This window comes from Pelophylax lessonae, assembly GCF_965119305.1.
Source record: "Pelophylax lessonae genome assembly, chromosome: 6".
NCBI lineage: Eukaryota > Metazoa > Chordata > Amphibia > Anura > Ranidae > Pelophylax > Pelophylax lessonae.
In genome coordinates, this window is record NC_138773.1 from 223,448,693 (window position 1) to 223,460,422 (window position 11,730).

The 11,730-nt window shown below is 39.6% G+C and overlaps 1 protein-coding gene across 1 annotated transcript in view; it reads left to right on the top strand.

Moving 5' to 3' along the window:
* MREG (melanoregulin) overlaps positions 1-10,059 on the top strand; it is a 119,354-nt gene extending 109,295 nt beyond the window's left edge. The window contains exons 5-7 of the mRNA XM_082260914.1: positions 2,447-2,537; positions 5,143-5,306; positions 9,494-10,059. Coding sequence (XP_082117040.1) covers positions 2,447-2,537; positions 5,143-5,306; positions 9,494-9,595 — 357 coding nt within the window. The 3' untranslated portion in view covers positions 9,596-10,059. The remainder of the gene's footprint in view (positions 1-2,446; positions 2,538-5,142; positions 5,307-9,493) is intronic.
* Positions 10,060-11,730: the final 1,671 nt, after the last annotated feature.

The following is an 11,730-nucleotide window of genomic DNA, read 5'->3' on the forward strand; positions in this document are numbered from 1 at the left end:
TACACAGGCTACAGTGGGTGTGTTTGGAAATACATCTTTCTCATTACAAAAAATAAAAACCTTTTTTCCCTGATTACCATAACAAACAGTGGTCTGGTTCACTATAGCAATGCCTGCATGAAAACCTGAAACCCCAAGGAGATGGGTTTGACTGGAGGGTATGTTTATATCATGTTGCTAGGCAGCAAATGTGTAGTCCTCATAAAAAAAAATTAAGGAATGCAAGTTACACACTCCAGGCAATATAATTGCATGATACATGAGACAAACAGGGTCTTAGGCAAATGAGCTTACATTGTAGGAGGTGAGGGACACCTACAATACGTAAGCGAGATGATGAATGTTTGAGGTTATAAGCGTTGATTATTAGGTAATGGTCGACAAGGAAAGAGGTTTTGGATAGTCAGTTTGAGGGGCTGCCTAAATATGTTAAAGGTGTGGGCAAGTCTCAAAGGATGAGGAAAGAAATTATTCTACAGAAAATAATGAACGTTTTATGTGATTTCTCGGATTTCCATGAAGAAATGGTCCCACTGGCATTTGTCAAGGGTCAAAACGGGAAAAGCTCAGGAAAATAAATCAAGATCTGTGTGTCCTTTTCATACAAGATATTGGAGAGCACAGAAAAGACAAGTTTGCCAAGACAGGTAGCATAGACAGAGTACTGGGCCATGGACTGACCTTAGGGTGTTCTGACAGAGTTTGGAGAGATGCCACTAAAAAGGAGTATGTAGGGTATGTCTAGCAGTGTAATGCTGGTCATAGATGATCAAAATTCAACAGATTCAATGGGGAGCAGCCAAAATTTCAATCCTTGTGTTCAACAGAAGTCAAAGTTTTAGATTGACTAACAAGTTGGAAGACTTTTTTGTCAATCACAGCATCAGTCCATGTTCTCAAAATACAATGTCCTGATGTTGGGTATACTTTGTGTGAATGAAAGAATCTGTTCATTTTTTTTTTTCTTTACCCACTGACCGGGGGGGGGGGGGGGGGAATACTCACCTATGGCCAGCTTTTAGATGCAGTGAAAAGATCGAGGAGTAGCAGGTAAAACCCTTTTAGTTGTGCTCCGAGAAGGTCATTGGTCAGTACAGTCAGAGCTGAATGCTCAGAGAGCATGCAGAATGAAAGGTTCAGGAAGTGATTTAGATGGAAGAGATTGGGTTTTACATTCTCAGCAAAGCAGGCTTTGAGTCTTTACTGAATGTAGGAAATTATTTCTCCCTATAAGGTTATATTAAAGCAACTGTAAAGGCTCATTTTTTATTTGTGTTGCTATAAAAATAACAAACATGTTATACTTGCCTGCTCTGTTGCAGTGGATTTGCACAGAGCAGCCTGGATCCTCCTCTTCTCGGGTCCCTCTTCTGTTATCCTGGCCCCTTTCTCCGTCCTGTTCAGTGCCCCCACAGCAAGCAGCTTGCTATGGGGGCACCTGAGCTGAGTCACAGCTTCCTGTGTCAATTCAGACATGGAGCCCGCTCCTCTCTCCTGATTGGCTAGCTGACTTTGACAGCAGCGGCAGCCAATGGAGTCACTGCTGTGTCTCAGCCAATCAGAAGGGAGAATCTTGGAAGACACTTGTGGACATCGCTGGACAGAGGGACCTCAGGTAAGTGTTAGGGGGGCTGAGAGGGTTGCTGCACAAAGGTTTTTTTTTTTTTATCCTAATGCATAGAATGCATTACGATAAACCTTCTGACTTTGCAAATTTTTTCATTTTAAAAATCTCTGGATTTTCATTTATATGTTCAGTGTTTTAAGCTGTACCTTGAAAACTTTTGGATATTAAAAAAAAAAAGAAGAAAAAATGTGTGTCATGTGAAATAAGATACCATGGCTAACTTGTACTATGGGATCTTAGGTAGGTCATATGGCAAAAAAAAATCACTTTTTAGTTGGCCATTGTGTTTTTTGGAACACCTTTTTTTTTGCTGTTTTTAAAATTTTAAGGCACATGTCATACAATCCACCTCATCAACCTCCCTTTTATCAGGGAGCACGGAATGCCTTGATGTACTGTACGTAGCTTCTTCAATATTCCAGATTTTTAGTATTTGCAATTTGAGAGTGAATGACATTATGGCTTTAAAGGCATTTTAATTAGCTGAGAGGAAGATAAGTGTGTGTATCTAATGAGTGATACTATTTGCTGAACTACCTTTGCTCTTGTTATAGTTATAGATGCTGATGCTGTTATAGTTGTTGACTTTTTACTTGCTGCAGTTCATTACAATCAGAAATGTACAACGGGTGTATTTTACATTTAAAGGAGTTGCATGGCTATATATTAAAATAAAATGCTTTTAATATATTACTGTATCTATTTGTATAGTCGTCTAACATATGATACAAGCTCCTAAGCAAACCAACCAACTTGCTGTTCTAAAGAAAATGAAACCTAAATCTTCACTTGTCATAATTATTTTTTGTCAACAACCAGGAATGGCAGAAACTCAACTATGAAATTTACACCCTGAGGCAAGCAAGACGAGAAGTGAGAACGAGATGGAGGAAGATACTGGAGGACTTGGGTATGCTCTGTAAAAAGTTGCCACTAATCGTTAATACAATTTAATAATTAATAGGGCTTAACAGAGACTTTTCCTGTATCCTTGGTTTCCGATTAATCTGCAGCAAAAATATTGTTACTAATGAAGAAAGCTAAATCTGTGTGTGTGTGTGTGTGTGTATGTGTATATATAATGTATATCTCACAAAAGTGAGTACACCCCTCACATTTTTGCAAATATTTTGTTGTATCTTTTCATGCGACAACAGTAAAAAAATGACACTTTGCTACAATGTAAAGTAGTGAGTGTACAGCTTGTATAACAGTGTCAAATTGCTGTCCCCTCAAAATCACTCAACACACAGCCATTAATGTCTAAACCGCAGGCAACAAAATTGGGTACACCCCTAAGTCAAAACATCCAAACTGGGCCCAAAGTGTCAATATTTTGTGTGGCCACCAATATTTTCCAGCACTGCCTTAACCCTCTTGGGCATGAAGTTCACCAGAGCTTCACAGGTTGCCACTGGAGTCCTCTTCCACTCCTCCATGACGAGCTGGCTGGTGGATGTTGTTATAGACCTTGCGCTCCTCCACCTTCCATTTGAGGATGCCCCACAGATGCTCATTAGGGTTTAGGTCTGGTGACATGCTTGGCCAGTCCATCACTTTTACCCTCAGCTTTCTTAGCAAGGCGGTGGTCGTCTTGGAGGTGTGTTTGGGGTCGTTATCATGTTGGAACACTGCCCTGCAGTCCCGTCTCTGAAGGGAGGGGGTCATGCTCTGCTTCAGTATGTCATAGTACTTGTTGGGATTCATGGTTCCCTCAATGAACTGTAGCTCCCCAGTGCTGGCAGCACTCATGCAGCCCCAGACCATGACACTCCCATCACCATGCTTGACTGTAGGCAAGACAAACTTGTCTTTGTACTCCTCACCTGGTTGGCACCACACACGCTTGACACATCTGAACCAAATAAGTTTATCTTTGTCTCATCAGACCACAGGGCATGGTTCCAGTAATCCATGTCCTTAGTCTGCTTGTCTTTAGCAAACTGTTTGTTTGCGGGCTTTCTTGTGCATCATCTTTAGAAGAGGCCTTCTTCTGGGTCGACAGCCATGCAGACCAATTTGATGCAGTGTGCGGCGTATGGTCTGAGCACTGACTGGCTGGCCCCCACCCCTTAAACCTCTGCAGCAATGCTGACAGCACTCATACATCTATTTCCCCAAAGACAAACTCTGGATATGATGCTGAGCATGTACACTCAACTTCTTTGGTTGACCATGGCGAGGCCTGTTCTGAGTGGAACCTGTCCTGTTAAACCACTGTATGGTCTTGGCCACCATGCTGCAGCTCATTTCCAGTATCTTGGCAATATTCTTATAGCCTAGGCCATCTTTATGTAAAGCAACAATTCTTTTTCAGATCCTCAGAAAGTTCTTTGCCATGAAGTGCCATGTTGAACTTCCAGTGACCAGTATGAGAGAGTGAGAGCAATAACACCAAATTTAACACCCCTGCTACCATTCACACCTGAGACCTTGTAACACTAATGAGTCACATGACACTGGGGAGGGAAATGGCTAAATGGGCCCAATTTGGTCATTTTTAATTAGGGGTGTATTGACTTTTGTTTCCAGCAATTTAGTTGAGTGATTTTGAGGGGACATCAAATTTACACTGTTATACAAGCTGTACACTCACTACATTGTAGCAAAGTGTCATTCCTTCAGTGTCTTACAATATCTACATAAATGTAAGGGGTGTACTCACTTTTGTGAGATTGATAGATATAGATATATATATATATATATATATATATATATATATATATATATATATATATATATATATATATATATATATATATATATATATATATATATATATATATATCTCAAATTTTAAAATCTGTTGGTAACAATGGATGGGGAGTAAAAGCTGTGGACAATCCCCTTAAAGAGACCTTTTGTACCTCATTCATCTATGAAGAACCTTTACGTTTGGGTCAGAGATCCCAAAACATTTCTGTTGGTCTAACTTCTGGCAGAGGAAGAGTATATGGAAAGAACAAGCTACTGTATGTTACACAGTACTTTATTATGTAGCTTTTTTGGTTTTGAGCCTTAAAGCTGAAATCTGGCCAAAAACAATTTTTGGACATTTCCTCTGTGAAAAAACAAATTCATGTTAATGAACTGTGCTCCATGTGAGGCTGCTGCATTTGGGAAATCTCACTATAATTTAGCCTGTACAGTACAATAAGTACCAAAATTCAAGATAGCTGATTGAGCGCTCTGCACTTCCTCCAATAAGAAAATGTCTTGAATACTTTTCACTGCATACAAGGTGTTCTGTGACTGGAGGAGCGACAAAGACTTTCTTTCCCCTTCTCCAATTTCAGAACACCTTGTAGGTCTTGTTGCCAGATTATCAGTGTTTACTTTACTATATGGGCTGAATTATACTAAGCATTTTAGCAACGCAGCAACAGCCACCCATTGCAAATACTTCATTAGTGGTAATTTATTTTTACAGTGTAAATGTCCAAAAATTATTTGTGGCTGAAGTTTAAATGTAACTTTGCTCTTTTAGAGTTTAATAATGTGATCGTGTGTTACAGGATTTCAAAAAGAAGCAGAGACCCTTTTGTCAGTTACAAAGCAAAGCACCATCAGTTGCCCAAAGAACATGAAAAAGGCCATGGAAATGCTTTTACGACTTGCAGATGAGACAACCATCTTCCCAGCTGGATGGGACTTGCCAGAGAGATACCTCTATATTATGGTAAGTGTATTTTACAAATGATTCCTGATTTTTCAAGTGTAACCCCCTCCCCCCTCCCCTCCAGAGGCATTAGTCACATGATCCCTCCTTAAGGCACACTTCACATGACTGTGTATTTTCAGCCATTTGACCAGCCACAAGTGTTTTATATGTCCCTTTTTAGCTTAAACATAAGAGTTGGCTATGTAGAGACAGGGTTGTCAGGTTTTGACTTTAGGGTTTCCTTTCATATTTAATCTAATATTGCAGACCAGGGCAATAAAATTATCAACAATTCAGCTGGAAGTCATTAACTTATACCATTACATTGTACAGTTGCTTTAAAGTATATCTAAACCCTTACAATTTCAGTGAGGGGAAAAAAGTATTTGATCCCCTGCTGATTTTGTACGTTTACCCACTGACAAAGAAATGATCAGTTTTTGACTTTCATGGTGGTATTTTTTTTTTTTTTAACATTGAGAGACAGAATAACGCCCAAAAAATCCAGAAAAATACATTTCAAAAAAGTTATAATTTGATTTGCATTTTAATTAGTGAAATAACTATTTGACCCCCTGCGCAAAAACATAAGGTCAGACGTTTCCTGTGGTTGACCACCAGGTTGTCCCACTCCTCTTTGCAGATCCTCTCTAAGTCAATAAGGTTTCAAGATTGACGCTTGGTCAAACCTTCAGCTCCCTCCACATATTTTCTATGGGATAAGGGTATGGAGACTGGCTAGGCCACTCCAGGACCTTTTTTAATTTGCTTCTTAAACCACTCCTTTGTTGCCTTGGCCGTGTATTTTGGGTCATTGTCATGCTGGAATACCGTGGCTGAGGGAAGGAGGTCCCATCCATCGTCCCTTTTGATGCAGTGACATTTTCCTGACCCCAAAGCATAATGTTTCCACTTCCATATTTGACGGTGGGAATGGTGTTCTTGGGGTCATAGGCAGCATTCCTCCTACTCCAAACACGAGCTAAATGGATGCCAAAGAGCTTGATTTTGGTCTCATCTGCCCACAACACTTTCAACCAATTCTCCTCAGAATCATTCAGCTGGTCATTAACAAACTTCAGATGGGTCTGTACATGTGCTTTCTTGAGCAGGGGATCTTGCAGGCGCTGCAGGATTTCAGTCCTTCACGGCGTAGCGAGTTACCAATTGTTTTCTTGGTGACTATGGTCCCAACTGCCTTGAGATCATTGACAAGATTCTCCCTTGTAGTTCTAGCCTAGGCTGATTCCTCACCGTTCTCCTGGTCACTGAAACTCCACAAGGTGAGATCTTGCATGGAGCCCCAGATCAAGGGAGATTGACAGTTATTTTGTATTTTTCCTATTTGCAAATAATCGCACCAACGGTTGTCACCCTCTCACCAAGCTGCATGTCTATGGGCTTGTAGCCCATTCCAGCCTTGTGTAGGTCTACAATCCCTGACATCCTTGGACAGCTCTTTGGTCCTGGCAATGGTGGAGAGATTGGAATCTGACTGACTAGTTACTTTTGTGGACAGATGTCTTTTATACAGGTAACCAGCTGAGATGAGGAGAACTCCCTGTAGGAGATTGCTACTTATTTCAGCTCGTTACCTGTATAGAAGACACCTGGGAGCCAGAAATTTAGCTGATAATTGGGGACCAAATCCTTTTTCCACTCATTTGAAATGAAAATCAATTTATACCTTTTTTTTAAATACGTTTTTTTTTCTGGATTTTTTTATTGTTGTTCTGTCTATCACTGTCACATACCTGATCCGAGACTGAAAAGCAGAGAGAGTTCCCCTTGCGGCTGAGGGCGATACACCCCTGAGGATGGAACAGGAGGTGTACTGCCCAAAGAAGCACTCGTTGCCAACAGGGTCAATGGATGTAATCACCGTAATGATTAAGCACACTTGCTAGTGTGTGAAACACGTCTACCTGTTGCTTGCCACATTGGGAAGTTTGGTTAAATAAAACAGAATTTTGATGATACTTGGAGTGCAACCATTTCTTCCATATTGAGGGTCAATGGAGTAGACCTGTGGTCACCTGAAGGATGCTGGGCAGAAGTCTTCTGGGAGTCTTCAGATTGACTAGACAACTAGTGCAGCCAGGAAACGGGTGAAGAAGCAAGCTGAGTGTCAAACACAGTTAATCAGTCCGAGGGCACAGGCAGGTAGTGGTAACAGTAACTTTAGACAAGGTCGCAACAGGAAGGCAGGTAGAAGGCAAAGGCAGAGTCTGTGAAACAAGCCGAGGTCATATACTGGAGGGCAGGCAGATAGGTAACAAGTTCGTAGGCCAAGTCGAGGTCATACACTGTAGAGCCAAACTGGAGCAAGGTAGGTGAGACAAGCCAAGGGTCGGAGCCAGGAGAGGAGAGCAGACAGGTCAGGAACAAGCAGAGTCACAACAGGAAATCAAAGATAGGTTAGCAGATGCTCAGGACACAGGAAGGCTGATGACAATCCAGCAACTTGATGGGCTGAGCAGAGGTCTTAAATAGGACAGCAAATGGACGCATCTATGGCATCATGCATGCACTCCGAACCTGTGTACGCCCATTCGTCAATCTTTTGCCAATGCGCATGCGCTCAGGAATGCGCCTGATGTGCCCATCGTGAGTACTGGCAGAAATGCCAGTCTCGCAACAGCCATTTCTCTGACAATCCCTGTTAAAATAAACCTACCACTAAAATTTATAGACTGATCATTTCTTTGTCAGTTGGCTAACATAGAAAATAAGCAGGGGATCAAATACTCTTTCCCCTGTAACTTATCTTATTTGATTCCTTTTTCTTTTGGTTTGCAGGGTATACCACTGAAAATATTTTATTATATTTTTGTTCAATTAGAAGAGTATATTCCTTCTAGAAATCCATTGAGCCCCTAACTTCTGTGGATTTCGTAGCAGCATCTCAAACTGTTTTATCAGCCTTTCCCAGTTTACCTCTGTCAACTACAGAATACCTTCTTCAACGGCTGTGGAGATGAGGAGAGGGAGCCCTTTCAAGGCACCAAAACAATATAATCGATGTATAAAAAATACATTTTATTAACTGCATTTGCATTTATTACACTGTCCATATATAAAACAAACTCGAATATGTTACATTTTATAGCTTATAGCGCCTATCAAGTCTTTAGCACGACGTATTGAGAACGCACAATGTGGTGTGTTTTATATATGGATGGTATTGATGTATTAGAAATTATGTAGGTTTTAAATTTAAATATATTTAATGTGATATATTTTTTTTCATATAAATTGTTTTGGGGTCTTAAAAGTTTGACATTTTGGGGTTGATTTACTAAAGACAAATAGTCTGTGCACTGTACGTGCAGTTGCTCTAGATCTGAGGGGAATGTGCAAGGAAAATAGGACAGCATTTTAGCTTGCATATGATTGAATGATAGAAATCAGCAGGGCTTCCTCTCTTTTCAGAGATTTCCCTCAGATCTAGAGCCACTGCACTATCATATTTGCCTTTAGTAAATCAATCTTCCCTGCATTTCTGTGTTCTAATTATAACCACTTTGGCCCACCACATGACTATGCTTTAGGGGTGATTTGCTGTAGCCTTAACACACTTCTTGTCCTGGTGTGACAACACTGCTTCTCCATAGATGCAGTAAGTAAGCATTGTCACTTTAGTACAAGAAGTATGTTATTGGTATGATGGGCTAGACTAAAAAAGGGTAAAAAGCAATCTACCTCATCTAAGTTGCAGTATATTTTTTGTTTGGTCTTGCGTTTAGATACACTATATCAGTGATGGCGAACCTTGGCACCCCAGATGTTTTGGAACTACATTTCCCATGATGCTCATGAACTCTGCAGTGTAGTTGAGCATCATGGTAACTGTAGTTCCAAAACATCTGGGGTGCCAAGGTTCGCCATCACTGCACTATATCATTTATTCCTAATGGGAACTGTCCATATTTTGTTGGACTTCTTAGGGGAACTGCTGATGCAGCTGGACTATGAAGTGAACCTTTACTACCAAAATGTCCATCTAATGGCATACATACCTGCAATATTCAATAGTGACTGTGGTCCTATTTGACTATAACCAAAAGTACACTGGATACCTTTGTGCACATGGGAACAAGAATGGCAAGAAGTCCTATTTATTGTTTGAAATCAGTCAGAATAGTAGAGTTGGACTATATGTTCCTGTTAAGTAACAATGCATACTATTTGTGATTTTGTCTTAGGATCGCCTGATATGTCTTGATGCAGTGGAAGACTTCTTTAACATCGCTTACAAGAAGTATCCCAAAACACATATGGAAACAGGTTCAATAATAAACAAGTGAACTTCATTGTACGTTGCCTCCCAGCCGAGTATTAGACCAAGAGAGACCTCTGTATCACCAGGCCCTGTTTTCTTTGTCTATGCTGTGAGTAATGATACATCTCAATGTTACTTTCCTGGTCTGGTTCTCAGACTGAATGTGTCTCAGTACCAATTGATGTGGAGTGAATGGCCACAAAAGCCAACAGAACCTCAGCACTGAATCTCGTATTTGTCTCCAAGATGAGTTTTCAATTCCTCCGCTGAAAATGTTCAATTTCTTCCTGCTCATGAACTGTTTTGACAGACTTTTTCCTACAACTTATCAAAGCTTCCACAGACTTGATGATTCATTCTTTAGAACCATGCATTTTCAGGAAGTATGTAGATGTGAAATCTGGAGGTGTTGGTATACATGTTCCCATTTTATTATAATCCTAATATTAAAAAAAAATAAAAAAAAAAAAAAACAAACAAAAAAAAAAACCTGTATGCTGCATAGCCTCCCGAAAAGGCAAATTCCTTGACCTTTTGTATTTTAAAGCTGAACCCTAGTGTCTTAGCTGTAAAAGTCAATCAATGGTGCCAAAAATTCAAAGATGTGCCAAAATGTTGCATTTCGATGCATGAATTTAAAGTTATGAAATCAAAAAAATGTAATTGTTGTGAGATGAGACCAATGTTGAACAGGAAAATGTGTCCTAGGATAATAGTGTTAATATATAATTGCAAACTAATGGTGTGGTACACCACTTAAGAAAAATTATTTGACTTGCCCGTTAAGGGATAGTGACAAGCAGTATTAATGTTTGCAGTAACCTATACCAGCCAATCAGATTTCCGCTTATTGCAATTACCTCTGTGATAAGTGACTACTGTTTGTTGGCTGTGATTTGGAGTTTGTTCCGATCTGTGTTCTTATGTGATATTAAGAACGTTTGAAAGAGTTTACCAGATGTCCTCCTCAAGCCTCACGAACATGGGTCTTGCTTCATGAAGAGGTGTGCACCCTTAGCGAAGGTGTCTTAGTGAGCTGAATATTGTTCCAGCATTCTTTGGCTATCACCAATGTGCTGTGAACAGGTGTTCTTTAAAGAATAATTTAAACAATGAAGAAGTTGAAGGTTTAGCTATGTTTTAATTGAATCACACATTCCAGTTAGGTCTAAATGGACTTCTACTCCATAAAAGACTTCCCCGTGCCTCTCTCTGTGAACTTTGATAGTAGAATGGCTAAATCAGTCCAGTTGTTTTTATGTATTTATTTTTTACACCAAGTATAAATCAATTCTCAGTATATATTAGTTCCTTTTTATGCTTAAACTTCCAAAAGGCAAAGGTGCAATTAAAAATGACTCTATTGGCTTATTCAGTGAGACGGTACACAGGGCAGTGACGATGCACATTACTCTCATCCCAGTTAACAAACTTTTTATGTGTGCATTCCATAACTCAGACATGGCCAAGTCTCGAGAGGTGGATGCCTCATGTCCTGTCTAAGTCTTCATGTTCTTTTTAGCAAGGGTAAAAGTCTGGCGGTAAGAGAGCAGCCCCTACAAGCAATGTACAGATCTTTTCTTCCTTTAATGTTACAAATATCTGATATACTGTATTGCTTTAATGAGAGACTGCATAAAATGTATATATGTATGTTAATTGTTCTGCTGCAATATTATAAAGATCCCAGAGATGGATTTTATCCGACATAAAACGCTCTATATCTTTGCTTACAGTGTATAGCTTGTTGATGAGTCGGGCAGCTATAATAATGATGTTCCAGCAATTCCTATGTTCATGTTTGTTTTTCTTTCTCTTTATTGGCCAAGGTGCCAAATCCCTAATAAAAAACAATATTTAAAGAAAATTGTATTTTTTTTTTTTTTTTTTAATATATAGGTATATAAGAAGTCCAAAAAATCCAGTTGTCCTTTTCTAGAGGCACTCTATGCTTTTTTTTTTTTTTTTTCTTCTTCTATTTCTTTTTAACCACCACTTGTGTAAGTAGCTAAGTATGGGAGTATATACCTAATCTAATTTCTTTTCGTTTTTATATTTTTTTTTTTACTCTATAGGTATATACAGTGCCTTGCGAAGGTATTCGCCCCCCTTGAACTTTTCGACCTTTTGCCACATTTCAGGCTTCAAACATAAAGATAT